This window comes from Schistocerca americana, chromosome 3, assembly GCF_021461395.2.
Source record: "Schistocerca americana isolate TAMUIC-IGC-003095 chromosome 3, iqSchAmer2.1, whole genome shotgun sequence".
NCBI classification, from domain to species: domain Eukaryota; kingdom Metazoa; phylum Arthropoda; class Insecta; order Orthoptera; family Acrididae; genus Schistocerca; species Schistocerca americana.
The window spans coordinates 245,490,312-245,506,785 of record NC_060121.1 but is presented as its reverse complement, the minus strand read 5'-3'; the positions used below and the strand labels follow the sequence as shown (position 1 = coordinate 245,506,785).

The window sequence follows — 16,474 nt, the reverse complement described above, 5'->3', positions numbered from 1 at the left end:
CGGGAACCTTCTTCATGGATACGGGATAGAGGGCTATCACGCCATATAATTCCCTTCATCGTTCGTTTTCGCTGTTTTGCTTCAGAACTAGCAAGATATCCTCCTCTTTTACGCTTGAGCATTGTCTAAAATATAGCTCAAATCAACTTTTTACTAACAAATACGCTAAATACACTTTACACGCTTTTCAAACTTTATTTTTGATTTATATTCAGTCACTGTTGCGAGTTTTAACGACGCGCACACTGTACGCTTACGTTTATAATATATACTGATAACACGTTTCGCCTGGTTAAGATTTCTTCTGATTTTAAAACGCTGTCAAACATACCATCGGTTGGTAGGGCAGGTAGTTAGGCCGACGGTAACAAATCATCTAAAGGAAGAACCTTAGAAAAAGATACACTTAAAATACTCAGAGCTGTCAGGTGAAGCGCATTGCAGAGCCACATGAACATCGAATGATATCAGTTGGCTAAACGGTCTATTAGACGGCCACACTGAATGTACTGTGTCTATTAGACAGTTTAGTCACCTGCAATCCATGTCATTCGATGTACGTGAAGCTGTATGCTGCGTTTCACCTGGCGGCTATATTTTAAGTATATCTTATTCGACGTTTCTTCCTTTAGATCAGGGGTGTCCAACCGGCCGCCCGTGGGCCGCATGCGGCCCAAAGCAAGTATCAACACGGCGCAAGAAGTGAGCACCAGCACGTAGCAGAAGATCTGTTACAAAAATTCCAAAAAATTATGTTTATTTAAAGTCATGATAAATTGAATATTTCCAATATGAAACTTCCTCGGGTTGGACACCTCTGCCTTACATAGTTCCTTACCATTGTTCTGACGAACCACCGTACCAGCCAATGATACGTAATGCTTTGATAGCCTTGACAAATCTGCTGAAGCCTTAACCGGACGAAACGCATTATTTGTAATAAAAATAACATTGAAACTGAGACTGTCTCTTCATATAATTGCGGAAACCGGTAGCTGTACTATGCAGCCCATCGTGTGCAGCAAAATAAATAAAAATGTCATGTGACTAGGGCGTCCCGTCGGGTAGACCGTTCGCCAGGCGCAAGTCTCTCGATTTGACGCCACTTCGGCGATTTGCTCGTCGATGGGGATGAAATGATAATGATGACGACAACACAACTCCTAGTCCCTGAGCGGAGAATATCACCGACCCAGCCGGGAATCGAACCCGGGCTATTAGGATTGACAGTCTGTCGCGCTGACCACTCAGCTACCGGGGGCGGACCCATCGCGCAGTGAGTTAAGCTTTTTAAATAAAATAAATAGTATGCCTAAAACAAGAAGGGGAAAAAAACTACATTAGGAAGAGGAATATCTTTAATACGTGATTTACAGTTCAAGTTTTTAAATATGGATCATGAAGGGCGTGAAAGAAAGAGGGAGGTGTGTTGACGAGGGAAAAAGTACTTTCGTAGTAGGGGGATATAGAGCATATACAGCAGAAGTGTAGTTTCAGAGGACGCTATTCCTGCGCGGGGCGGCGGAGCGATCCTCTCCTGCTGGCCGGCAGGCGATCGCGGCGCCGCTCGCTGCTTAATGACGCGCCGTCATCAGCGGCGCGATGACTAATCCGCCGGCCGCGAAGCGCCCTAAACAGACCGCAAACTCGTGTCCGCGCTCCCTGCGCGGCGGCGCGCGGCGAGCGGGAGAGGTTGAGGGGTGGGGCGGTTCCCCCACCACCGGGGCGCCCAATCACGTGGCGAACCCCCACCGCGCGGTCACAAATTTGCCGGCGGCCAATGGGAGCGCGCCGACGCGCCGCGGGGCCCCGCCCCCCGGGCGGTGGCGCCGGCCTGCACGCGCTCCATCATCAGTTTGGACGGGGAGATGAATCTGCCCGCCATGTTTTTGTATGGGGTGCTAAGAGCTGGCGGCGGCGGCGGTGGCGGCTGCGGCGTCGTGGGGTGGGGCGCCATGTGACGGCGGCGGCGCTGTCAGTGCGGGCCGGCCTCTCTGCCAGCGAACACGCGCCACGGCCGCGGCCATGTCCCGGCGTGTTCCACACTAGTGCAGCTGTGAAAAGGGGACGTAGCAGCCTTCTCGTAGACGTGGCTCTCTCGACCGTAATGGGATAAGTGGACGTTCGTGACAGTGCAGTGATTTCGGACAGGTCGCCACAGTGGAGGTAGTGACTTTATCGCCGGGAGATGTCACGGCCGCTGTCAGCATGATGACGATGATGATGATGCAGCGACTGATGTGCCAACAGCAGCAGCAGCAGACGCAGCAGCACCCGCAGCAACCGCAGCAGCCGGCGGGCGCGTCGCCGGTGGAAGAGCCCGCGCCTCGGCTCTTCTCGTTCGGCCAGCACCACCACCTGCACCACCACCACCACCACCAGCACCACTTCGTCTCGGCCAAGCAGCCGGCAGACTCGCCGCCGGCCGAGGGTGCCTCTCCGGCGCCGTCCGCCGCCGTAGCGAGAGACGACGCGTCGGCGGCAGCGGGGGCGGAAGAGCGGCCGGCGTCGCTGCCGGGCGACGTCCGCGACGCCCCCGCGGACGAAGAGGAGGAGGAGGATGGGGCGGACGACGACGACTGCAGCGAGGAGCTCAACGTGGAGGACGAGCCGGCGGCGGCGCCGGTGGACCTGACGGCGCGCCAGCTGCAGCTGCCGGGGGCGGCGCGGCTCGACTCTCCGTGCAGCAGCTCGCTGCCGTCGCCCTCGCCGCAGGGGCCGACGCCGGCCGACGACAAGCTGGCGCCGCACTACCGCCGCCCGGACAGCGTCTCCAGCATCGGCTCGCTCACCAACGACGTGGCGGCGACGCCCGCGGGGGCAGTGGCGGCTGCGGCGCACCAGCGCAGGCTCGCCTTCTCCGTCGAGAACATCCTCGACCCCAACAAATTCACCGGCCGCACCGCGCCCGCCGCCGCCAACAACAACGCCCCCGCCGCCGGCTGCTGTTGGAGGCCGCACGTGCTCGTCGACTCCAGGTCTCCCGACCACGGTGAGCAACCAGCCTCTCTGTAACGTTGCCCCTCACTCGTAGCTAATATTTCCACTGCGGCAGTGCATATACGAGGGCTGTCCAGAAAGTAAGTTACGATCGGTCGCGAAATGGAAACGACTATGAAAATACGATAAAGCTTTGCAAAGATGTGTTGGGCAACGTCTCTAGTATGACTCTAGGTAGAATTATGTCGCTCTTTTCATTCCTGAGCTCTTAGTGAGCGCGTAAGATGTTATAGAAAATAGTGTCTCCTGCCAAGTACGAGGGCCTGCTGAGATATTTCCCCGAAGCTATGCAACCAACATTACGTAACTGTCGTGCGGTTTCTTCTTCAAGACAATTCTCAGCCTCATTCTGCAGGGGCAATGAAGAAGTTCCTGCATCGTTTCAATTGGAAATGTTTGGTTACCCGCAATGCAGCCCGTAATTGTCTCCCACTGAGTTTCATCTCCGCTCAAACGAACCGCTGGCTATGAAGACAACATTTTGGCACAGACAACGAGCTTTAGGCCAGCGTAGAGAATTGGCGGAAAGCACTGGCGGCTGCCTTCTATGATGAGCGTATTGGAAAGTTGGTACAACGCTACGACGAATGTCTGAGTCAGAACGGCGACTACGTAGAGAAGTAGCTGAAAGGTGTAGCTAACTGTTACAAATGAAACATTTCTGATTTTCACTGTGATTTTCATTTCTCGATCAATCTAACTTACTTTCTGGACAGCCCTCGTATATGTCCTGGTCCGAAAAGAGATCCTATCAGGGTCGAGGAACGCTTTCTCGTAAACTTCTTCTTCTTCTTCTCCCTTGACTTTTCTCATTTCTCTATAAGGGTTGGCATTTGTAACACGTGTTTTGGCAATGTCAGTGACAGTTCATGGGTGGATACCCTTCCTCAGTCCACAACTCCCTCTAAGATCGGAGTTGTGTACTCCATCTGCCTGCATCTGGGGTAAATCACATGGTCAAGTGTGACAACGTTTTTCTAAATGTTTGTGTAGCTTGTACCAGAGGTGGGATGTGCGTACAAGGCCAGTATTAACTGGAGCTTGGAAAGCGGCTACAAACGACATTCAGGCTCTCTGGCTCACCAGCCCTTGTGATTAGGCCACAACGGACATTCAACCCATGGCAGGCTCACCTTCCCAAATCCCAGAATGTGGCTCACCACACAGGCATGTGTTCGTCATATTCCACTTAAAATACTTCAATTCTCCTCCTTTTTCAGTTATTCCATGACTGAAGAAAACATCCTGACAGGGTCGCCAATAATAACACTTGAAAAAAATGTTATATATCGTTTATTTTCTCATATTTTTACAATGTGACTACTTTCGATTCGGGAGGACGACGGTTCAATCCCGCGTCCGGCCATCCTGATTTAGGCTTTCTGTGATTTCCCTAAATCACTCCAGGCAAATGCTGGGATGGTTCCTTTGAAAGGGCATGGTCGACTTCCTTCCCCATCCTTCCCTAATCCGGTGAGACCGATGACCTCGCTGTTTGGCCTCTTCCCACAAACAACCTAACTACTTTCGACCTCAGTGGATCATCTTCAGATCTACATAGCTGTGTCAGCTACCTGTCACATACGTATTCTAAACTGTGGTTCCAATACAGATACAATGGGTTGCTAACAGAACTACATAGACCTGATGATGTTCCAGGGATATCACAATTATTAGGTCGGCAACTTTACTTCCGCCGTTTTGCAATAGACAGCAGTAGCGGCAAGTATTGGTGCAGTTGCTAGGTCGTAAATGTTATACAATAAGTTGTCGCATTTGTAAACATGACGCCGTCAAAATATTAGTCGACTTGTCATCCCATCATTAAGTTAATCTCGATGTCAACATTTTTGTCATTTTTGGAAGTTTTAATTTAATTTAACATGAACAAATCTGCGGCTGAGGCTCATAAAATGCTGGGAAAAAATAATAGTGAAGCTCCTATTAGAACGAGAAGAGAATCGTTTCAACGCTCGAAGCACAGTCATTTTGACCTCGAAGGCCGGCATGGCGGTGGAAGAGAGAAGGTTTTCGAAGCTACTGAAACCGACGGGAACAATCACAAGAGATCATTATCGAAATCAGTTCATGCGTTTCAGACGAGCATTGGAAGACAAACGGCCACAACACAGCAACAGACACGAAAAGAGGATTTAGCAGCATGACAGGGCTCCATCCACGTCGCAAAACCTGTCAAAAGATGCTTGCAGAGGTTAAAATGGAAAGTCCTAATACACCCGCCGTGTTCTCCAGAGATTTTCTCCCTTTGACTATCTCCATTTTCGATTAATGGCAAACATTGTGGTAGATCAGCAATTCCGGTCATATGAACAAGTGAAAAATTGCATCAGTTCATGGATCTCCTCAAAAGACGCCCTGTTCTTCCACCGCGGGATTCGTATGCTGCCCGAAAAATGGGAGAAAGTAGTAGCCAGCGATGATCAGTACTTTTAGGGGTAATTTTTTGTACGTTTCTCACAATAAACCCTTGAATTTCGTGAAAAAACGTCGGAAGCAAAGTTGTAGACCTAATACAAATCTGCAACTGTGATTCAAAAATGAACGGAATTTTAAAAAATTTAAACGTGAGTACAGTTGCTGAATTCTCTCGTGATGAATGTACCGACTGTAGTAATAATCCTTGAAATGGTGGAATTATAACTGGGACGTGCCGACTGCAATACTGTTACTAATAAAAAAAATTTCAATTTCGAGATTCATTAACATATGGCTGGTTACAATGTCTTGATACTCATCATTAGATATAAATTGTTTGGCTGCAAATAGTATGTCAATGTGAACCCCAGTAATATACACTCTGATGGTTGTGATATTAGAGTTCCATATCGAGGTATTATTTGCAACCAAGTATGTTACACCTGATGATGGTGTATAAAGCATTGAAACTGGTCATTCATTAATGTAAATACATTGCAATGAAAACAAAAAATTTTATATTACTAGTTATAATTCTTTTGTGACGTGGGGGCTCTGTTTTGTAAACAACGAATACATTGCGCGTAGGTTATTTGAATTCTGCTCCTTTCCCAGTTATGTGTTCCGTTCTATGGCCGTAGAAGACGTCCTGGTGTGGTCACTCCATCTAACATTTCTCTTTTCGGGGAACAGTTACTCATAAACAATGAGTACGGTGTACGTGGGTTCCCTGACAATATTTAATGTTATAGGCGGGTGAGCATCACTCATAAAATTATTGTAAGTCAACGCCCATGTGAATTGTTTGATGACTACATCAATTTCGCTGTAACTTGCACATAACCCGTCAGCTGCATCAGAGCATGCTACTGAAATCAATGTTTTCATGACACTCTCACTATAATACTTGAATCTTCTCCCAAACGTAAAATTTATTTTAGTCAATGCTTATATGGATTTCGAAAGGCTTGCCGTTATTAGTGAACGTAAATTCGCCCTCTAGCAGAAGTGTCTTTGAGATGTTGGCTCCTGTCATGGTTTGGTGCGGCCATCGGCCAAGACGTATTTACGGACTATTGATTATGACAAGCCATTCAAACTGATATAGCCATTAAATAGATCATATGAGCGTTGACTGAAATAAACTTCGCAGTTGAAAGAGGATTGGAGGGTTGTAATGGGAGTGTCATGAAAATGTTGACTCCTATAGCTTGCCCTGACGCAGCTAGTGGATTAGAAGCACTTATGGGCTACTGGCGATGACTAGCCCGTCGTAACCAGTATAGTCATTAAACAGTTCAGATGAACATCGACTGAAATAAACTTCATAGTTACGTTGCCTAAATTCTTCCCTTTTTTTTGATTATGTCTGTGAAAGTGCAATTCAGTCTGATGATGATAATTCAGTCGGGAAGTCGTTTAGGGTCAAATCTTTCATAAATTACTGTAGCATATACTTTCTGAAAGGAAGATAGATCACTTCATCTACTCCTACATGGATACTCTGCAAATCACACTTACATGCCTGGCACAGGGTCTATCGAACCACCTTCACAATAATTCTCTATTATTTCACTCTCGAACAGCGCGTGGAGAAAACGAACACCTACACGTTTCCGTGCTAACTCTGAGTTCCCTTGTTTTATCACGATGACCGTTTCGCCGTACGTAGGTCAGCGTCAGCAAAATATTTTCGTATTCTGAGCAAAAAGGTGGTGATTGAAATTTCGTGAAAAAATCCCGCCGCAATGACAAACACCCTCGTTTCACTGATGTCCACCCCATATTCTGTATCATGTTCGTGACACTGTCTCCCCTATTGCTCGCCAACAGAAAACGTGCTGTCCATCTTTGAGCTTTATCGATGTCCTCCGTTAACCCCCTCTGGTAAGGATCCCACACCGTGCAGCAGTACTCCAAAAGAGTACGGACAAACTTAATATAGGCAGTCCCTTTAGTAGATCTGTTGGATCTTCTGAGCGTTCCACCAATAAATCGCAGTCTTTGGTTGGCCGCCCGCACAACATGTTCTATATAATCTTTTCCAATTTAACTTGTTCGTAATTGAAATTCCTAGGTATTTCGTTAAATTTACGGCCTTTAGATTTGACTGATTTATCATGTAACCGAAATTTAAAAGATTCCTTTTAGCACTCATGTGAATGACCTCATACTGGCGGATTTAATCATTGTAATTCAAAACCAACCTTGTGTCTAAAGTAACTGGCGCAGTGGGGATTCGTTCATTTCTTCTACAGCGTAACTGTTCTGTCACAAAATATTTATACGCTTAAAAAGAAAAGTAAGATTTGAATTTAACGACCGGTCGATCACGAGGTCATAAGTGACTGGGGAAGGACTGTAAAGGAACTTGGCCGCGGGTTTTTTGAAGAAACTATTCTGGCATTCACATAAAAATATGTAGGGAAATCACGGAAAATCAATGTCTGGTTGTTTCCAGAATGAAAATTTCTCTCTGTGGCAAAGAGTTCGATGTTTTGAAATTTCCTGGCAGATTTAAACCATGTGCCACGCTTAAAATCGAACCCAGAGCTTCGCGTTGATCTTATTCCGGAACCAACGCCCACTCGAACACTACTGTGTTGCCTAGCTCGGTCATAAAGTTTAGGGGCTGTGAACTCCTGCCATAATACGGCGTTAGTTCCACTCTCCATATCACGATACTCACACAGGTATCCCGAAACGCCCACACATCTGACGGCCTTTCTACTCTAGATCTTTAAACTACCCGAGTAACTGGGTGCTTTCTTGTACGATTTTTTTAAGCAACCAGTGCTCCATTCATTTTTTCCTCATTGTCTTGGTCTTTAATGGCGGCTGTAGACAGGTATCTTGAGCGGATATTTGCTGACTGTTAGATGTATCATACCACTAATGAATCCTGGGATGTGATTAAATTGGCTGGATCGGTTTATTTATCCTCTCCTCACTCTTTCTGTTTCTTTCTTTATGTATTGTTTCGACACCAAGACCCGCCTTGTTGAGTCTCTAGAACACAGCGTTTAATATACACAGCGACTACATATATAAAATCGCTCGTTGTCCAATATTACAGTTGTCAACAAATAGTATGTATTTGACACAAAAAATAACTATGCTGAAATAAAACGAAATATCATCGGTATCAGCCGTCACCCATCTAAATAAGGACTGCTGGGCATGACTAGCCTAATTACGATAATGATATCTTGGCTGCTCACAAGGACTTTGTTTTTACATCTCCTTGTTGTGAATATTTCTACACTAGTCTAGTACCACACTTTTACCAAGATACACTAACTGTAATAACGTTCCGGAAGGGCAACATTTACATGTGCAAAACATGTAGGCCTACTCACGTTTGAAGCTAGAAACAGACATTAAAGAGATGTCATCTGACTGGGGTTTGCAACTGGCTATAGTTCCGTCCACTTTGATTGTCTCTTCAAAATTCCAGGGAATATCCGTGGACTGTTTTACGATTACAAGGGAGGTCTCTGCTCTCAATGTTATGCATTCCACAATCAGTTTCTTTATTAGAACTATAAGGGACACTTTGCAGTGATACAATAGGGTAGTCCCATTAATAAGAGGGCGTGCAAGAAAGATAAAAAGCGCTATTTTCGAAAATCTGTGTTCAGTTGCGTTTACCGAGGGTTATAGTTTACAGTGAATGGGTGTACTAGTGCTCAGGAGTGTAGATCTTTGTATTGTCACTAGCTGACAAACCCGACACTTCCCTGAGTATTCATTTTGCCAGTTTTCTGTCAGAAAAGAAATCTTATATGTACTCCTGCAGTAGACTCGGTGTGAACTGGTCCCGGATAGCTTTTGTACGCTAGGTCCAGCTGCATCGCCTATCGCCTGTCTACAACGCGATATTATAAACGTCTCCATGAGAACGCCTCTTCATAGCTCTATAAACTGATATCATTTTTGCTTACAGCAATTGAAAGCTGTCAAAAGCGCTGCCAGGTGCCAGGGATTTCCGTAAGTTGACCAGACGGCGGGAGTGTCTTAGTAGTAAAGAATAAATGTATTGAAACTTTATGGCATTTTATCGCGTGTCTCAGTGTCGAACAGTGATATAATTTTGCAAGTACATTTAGTGGCATATGTGGATACCGCCTGCGAATTTATTGCGAATAGAGTTAAAAGCACAGAAGTAATAAATATAAAAGTCATGCATGAAGCGGCAGTTTTTCACGCATTTCAGTGTTTATGACGTCATATCTCCTTATCTACGCGTCATACTGTGACATTACTTTGTGGGTACATTCAGCGGCACATGTAGATGCTGTCCTCAAAATGTGTTCCGAACAGAGCTCGTAGAAAGGAGTAATAAATTTAAAAGCCGGCCGAAGTGGCCGTGCGGTTAAAGGCGCTGCAGTCGGGAACCGCAAGACCGCTACGGTCGCAGATTAGAATCCTGCCTCGGGCGTGGATGTTTGTGATGTCCTTAGGTTAGTTAGGTTTAACTAGTTCTAAGTTCTAGGGGACTAATGACCTCAGCAGTTGAGGCCCATAGTGCTCAGAGCCATTTTAACCAACAATTTTAAACGTCATGCAAAATGCGGTAGTTTTTCAGGCATCTCATTGTTTATGACGTCATGTCATCTGAACTATGTCTGGTATCGCTGTATAATTTTGGAGGGGTATTTAGCGGCATGTATGGATACTGTCAGCGAAATTTGTTACGAACAGAGTTAGTCGCGCAAAAGTAATAAATTTAAACGTCATACATGATACGGCAGTCCATTACGCATCTCATTGTTTACGACTTCGCATCCCCTGAACTATGATAGGTAGGTGATTCTTACACTTACGGCGGTTGTTGCCTGACTGTAAGGGATATGTGTACCAGAGCGCCGCGTCGTTGGCGAGTATTCATGAGGATGTCTCGAGGGGAGAATGAAACCCGCTCATCCTAAATGCGATTACATTGCCTCAGTCACTCCCGTTGTCTCGTGCGCTGTATTGCTGTTAGAAAAAACGACCTGCCACGACTGTGGCGTAATACACTGTTATGTTGGCTCGGAAGCCGCATGTAATGGAAAGTACACAACTTTCACTGCTGGGAGTTGAGAGGTATGTCATAACCTTGGAAACCTGCTGATGCAGCTGAAATTAACCGACGACAGTGGGTTTTAAATATCGTCTGTTTCAGCAATGACTTAAATGCCATGAAACGTTACGCACAGAAATACCCGTATCTATCGCTGACGTTTGTACGTGCCAGCATTCTAGGGATTCGGACAGAATTACGTGCCTTGTCCGTAACAGCCAACTTAGATTCCGAAAACACCAACCAAACAAAGCATAATTTCTGCGTTTCTCCCACACTGCGTTAAAAGTAATGAATCATAATCACGTACACACCGTTTTTGTTCACTTCCATGTTTTAGTCTAGTACCACATCGTGGACAGCTACAGAAAAACTCATTCTTATAGTACAAGATATGAACAGAAGATTTCGGATATATCTGCAGGGAAAAAGCAGCACTACACAGAGAACAATACACAAATGGAGATGAAAGTACGGGTGTCCTCCCCCGAGGAGGGAAGCGTCTTTTGCTCCTCATTTTATAATAGCGTGTCAGGCAACATCATCTCCGACGACACTATTTCCACAAAAGATGACCTATAACGACGAAACATTAACAGAACGAAACTGCCCTATACTATGCTAGGCCACCACAATATTCCACCCTGACGCAAAGACTACCATTCGGCTCTAGATACAGAGAATTTTAAAAATAAGCGTCCCGCACAATCTAACAAAAGAAAAAAAATACTGTTGCTCTTGGCTAAACGATTAGTTATCATTTAGAGGTCAACCTTGTGATACAAGTAGCCTACTTGATAGTAACATTTCATGGGCACATGAAATGGACAAACCTCGGAGGCTGTCATGGGTGCAGAAAGTGATAGACTTTTGTTCGTTGAAAGAATGCTAGGAAACAAAATATATTTTTTTAATTAATGCATCTCGCAAAGGCCTACTTAGGAATATAGCTAACAGCTTTTGATTGATGAACATAGGAATGTTCTGCAGAGTAGATACACGACTCTTGTAGAAACCATAAACGTAAAATTGTACTAATAGTAGAACCACAGAAATATAAAACAAGTCACTCTTACCACGCTCTGTGGATGGAACTGGAAGCGACCTTAACATACTGGTCACCAAAAATCACAGACTATCTTGCAATGGAAGGGGTATGAGGTGGGAATTACTAAACCTCAGTTTATTAAGGGTTACTTTGATCATCTTATCGGCTATAATTTCGAATGCAACACATTCTGGTAACGAGTAACGCTAGAAAGAACATTCTTCTATATAAAATGATTTTTGTTATTGTGTTTATGTTCTTGTCATTGAATTTAACCAAGCATATAAAATACGCTCTTGTGGATTAATCTTTCTTCCATAAACCGCTTCAGTTAACAGTGGTAGTAAAGCAGCGATGGTGACAAAAGTTGTTCCTTTCAAAACTATTTTTGTACTGGCGAAAGATAAAACCCAAAAGCAGATAATAAAACTTCATTTCTACTGTGGGACGGCATTCGCCTTATTGAACAACAGGATGCGTTCAACAAATGCGACGATTTGGAAGGAAACGTTATCTCATAGTCTGTAAGCGACGCATGTTGCAGTATAATAATTTGGGTGGCGCCTGTTAATCATAAGGCTACATGTGTGTACCATAATAATGTATTATAGAACAAGACCGTTTTACCTAGGAGGGAATGGTGATCTACATTCAACAGAATGAACGTGAACACAACAATAAACACGGAAACAATGTGAGTAGGGACGCATTATTGTTGCTTAACATTCTTTCTATATGCAATTTTTTGATTTAAGATGTTAGTTCTAAGCATTCAGTATTGTGAATATCACAGTGTTATGTATCAGTATTATCCGTACTTTTAACTTGTGTATATTTCCGGTATTAATAGCATAAAACGCTCCCAGACCTCGTGACAGTAAAATAGCTACTATTGATTTCCGGTACTTGCTACAATTCTTAAACGTTACCTTCATGCCGCACTGAGCAGCAGTAGGGATCGGATCGTTTGAAGTTCCATATTTCCAACGTTTCGTTTCCGCAGTTAGACTAAATACCTACGTCCCTTTCACCCTACATTATGACGATAGTCAACTGCTGTTTCTGGATGGTTTTATATGCCGAAAGCAGGCCTGTATATCAAATAAAACTTCTACAGAACATTCACTGCTTTCCACTTCCAACTTCACAGTACGAAATTTTATTCGAATGCCTGACGGATTTTGTTGAGTAATCATTTTAAGGGAAAACATATTACTTTCCTGTCACTATGACGTAAGTTGATGCTGCAAACGTCCCGCCTTAAATAACGTAGCAAATTCCAGACGGCACAGAAGTCGTGTCTTATGCATATAAGAAAATGAACCAGACTTATAACATCAAAATTTGAATATTTAAGTAGAAGTAAGATGACATTCATAAGAAACTCAGACAAGATAAATACAGAGAAGTTACATCTGAGGAACGCGGCTTGACATGGTTTGATAGACACTGAATTTTAGTATTGTATGAGAAGCACTTGAAACGTAGAACCAAAACGACAGAGTAGAAAAAAAGTCATTCAGTTTGCTTAATTTTGCAGCTAAAATAATCAACGGAATAATTTTATAGATGCTTACAAAGTCATTATGTACCGCTTGAAACGCCCCAGTCTATTGCGGTGTGCCCTCTCAATCTGTCACGCAAACTGTGAACATTATCGTTACAGCACTATGACATAGCTGCTTCACTTTCTAGAAAAGCAAGACGGAATTCTCGATTTTCTCCTCAGCAAGGAACATCCAAAAAAACTCACTATCAGCTATTGGGTAGTCACGGAACTTGTACTTTGTTTTACTGTGTGATGAGCGATAAACAGACGAGTTTATTTTCCGAACGAGGAAAACATGTAAAACAGATTCAAAATTCAACTGTAGCAGAATAACTCCTACACAGATATAAGGGAGGCGATCAGGCAACGCCAAGTTGCAATACCGTCTGAGATGCTAATTTGTATGTGAGAAACGCGACTTCGTCAAGAGGAACGAGCTAATTTCATTTCTTGTAACAATCATTGATTTCTACCGAATAAAGGCGTAATCTAAATTATTCCACTTATTACGTCCTTCGATTATTTATATTACAAAACGTGTACTATCTCAGTTATCCAGAGGCAATACAAATTTGGGTTTCAGTATTTTGCGTAATTATTGATCGAATTTAAAACTTTAAAATGCTATCATAATGTACTCGTTAAGATGCATAATCTTACGCTCAATGTTTAACACAATAAGTCAAGTATGTATGCTAGAAACTGTGTGCAGATAATGTCTTGAGGCAGCGGACCTCAAGGCGCCGAAATTACGCAGAGTATATTCACCCACTATTCGAGAATTCGAGCTCTTAGCGACTTCGAAGAAAATTTGCACGTAATTTCAGACCCTTTCAAAAATTTTCTTTCTGACACCGCTCTCAAGATAAATAAAGAAAAAAAAGTTTACCGGGTAGTACATTTCGACTATTCAGCATCAGACATGACGTTTTAATTTATTACTTCTTTACTACTAACGCTATTCGCGACACATTTTCTAGACAGTATCCACATATACCACTGAATGTACCTTCAAAATCATATCACTACGTTACAAATTGTTCAGGAGATACGTCGAAACCGTGAGATGCATGAAAAACTAGTTTCTTTGTAGAATTAAGCCAAAATTACCCAGTTTATAGGCCTACTCATGCAGTGTTTGTTAGAGTACTTAGCGACTTCCAGTAAACGTTAAATAAAATTTAAAACCTTTTCTAAACTTTTTCTCCTTCATAGATTCACAAAATTATGAAGGAAAAACAGTTAACTCATTGGTAACCAGACGTTTGAAGCTGTTTTACGCATGAGAGTTACTGGTATACATCTGAGTTGCTTCAGCATGTTTTCTAATGTAGTCAATAAATCTCCCGTAACCGCCACAACTTCAGTTTCACTGTAACCATAAATTTACGCCTTCCACGTCCACGCCTATCTACTCCTCGATGCACTTGTTTTCGTCTCTCTCCTTGAAATTCTCAACCTACACCTCTCCATTTCTCGGCATCCTACCTTAAGTTTTTGAATGGCATTCACTTAAAAGTCATCGTCTCACTGCTTCAAATCAAAACTGGTAATGTTCTCTGATTGTATACTTTACACTTCAGACCCATCAGAAGAATAGTTTTGCAAACCCTGTTTAGCTTACCAAAACCGGCGCGTGCTAGGTTTTACTTTTTTACGTTTCCTATGTAACAGTTATCGTCTTCAGCTTTGCAAAATACACACTTACCATCTACTCAGTTACAGCATTGTTAGCTTGTACTATTTTTTTCGACAATATTTTACACATTACTTTAGTCTAATTATAATTACTTTCCGATTCAATTTTTCAAATTAGGGGATTACGTTTTTCCACTTTCTGTTGAAGTTTATTTGCGTTGAAGTCAATCAGAACATACGAGACAAACCTGATTAAGATATGTTTCATTAATTCTTGTTTTTTTTTCATATTCCCTGTTTAAAGATCTGAAGATGACTCCAAGCATATGCAGGATAAAAGACTGTACGTATGTAACACTGAATTTAAGCAAAACTCTTTTGCAGCGATTAAGCTTATCCGCGAAAGTCTCGGATTAAATTCAGAATTCATGTTCCGAGCGCACGTTTCTACGGGTAATACAGAATTCATCGGATTATGTAGCGCATTACGGATCTTCTCTGGGCAATCTAGACCGTACCTGCTTTCTGAATTGCGTTGCTCACCCATCTCAGTTCACCTCGATCGTGACAAATACGTCACTGAGCGAATATTTACTCAATACTGTTGTTTAGTACCGCCGCGCTTGGTGCCAGTTTTAGCGGCTACTGTTTCACCGCTGTTTCAAATACGAAACGTTGTCGGCGTGTTTGGGAAATGACTCTAATTGGGCTTCGAGAATGAAAACAAGTGGAGGCTGTATAATCATTACTTGGAACCCGTAAAACGTTTAGCTGGCAGTTGCCAACGCGGCTGTACTGCAAACTCGCTCTTTTCTGCGGCGTGTACTGGGTTTTGCGTCGGCTAACGGTTTCCGATGGTGAAAGTCAGAGCCGCTGATGTCGTACTGCTGGTACATGCGCTACTACTGTTGCACTTAGCGCCAGAACACTGAAGGGAGGAAAAATGTAGCATTGTTACTAAACCATCGTAAATTGTACTATTCCATAATTATTGAAAGGAAATCATAATTTATGGGTTAGGCATTAGTTAATTACAGTTATTAGATCTCCACTGGCATTTTACACACCAAACTAAGTACAAAAAGTCCTGTTTTATACCCAATGCAACCGTAAATTTTATGAAGGTTTAGTACTCTAAGGTTAATGACACTGTCTCCATTATTGGCGACACACAGCGATTACACACGAAAAACGCTGCAGTACGTCTAATTATTAACGAAAGTAACAGCTATAGGTACTAGACAGATCGACGAAGAACAAAGATGAAATTTACCTGATTCTCAGTTTTAAAAAGAAGGTACTGTGACATCACAATGATTCTTACGCGTTATACCAGTGTACAGTGTTTGTTAGGTCTCGACATTATTCGCGACGTAGTGGATTTTGGTAGCTCGCGTTGCAATTCCATAAATTGTATCAAATTGTATCATATACCTTTTCCCAAAGATAGTGGCCAAAATTTTTGAAAAAAATTAAAGTGGCATTTAAAATTTATATTCCGTGAACCATTGTCGCATATTGGCAATAACTATTCAGTTCATCAATCTTAAGTATTACGACGACATTCCCGACTTCATAGTGTGCTAACATAAATTACTTGAATGTTATATGGTGGGCTAAGTGCATTTGGTTACAAAGGCCTGTTTGGAATGCTTTCTGAATGGACGGAGAAAATGTAAACCGAACATGTAAGAACTAGTAACTTTTGAACGTTAACACGTTATATTGATTTCTTATT

The 16,474-nt window shown here is 43.2% G+C and overlaps 1 protein-coding gene across 1 annotated transcript in view; it reads left to right on the top strand.

The window, feature by feature from the left end:
* The first annotated feature begins 1,997 nt into the window (after positions 1–1,997).
* LOC124605999 (skin secretory protein xP2-like) overlaps positions 1,998–16,474 on the top strand; it is a 44,493-nt gene continuing 30,016 nt past the window's right edge. Inside the window, exons 1-2 of the mRNA XM_047137962.1 lie at positions 1,998–2,565; positions 2,605–2,992. Of these exons, the coding sequence (XP_046993918.1) occupies positions 2,209–2,565; positions 2,605–2,992 (745 nt within the window). The 5' untranslated portion in view covers positions 1,998–2,208. The remainder of the gene's footprint in view (positions 2,566–2,604; positions 2,993–16,474) is intronic.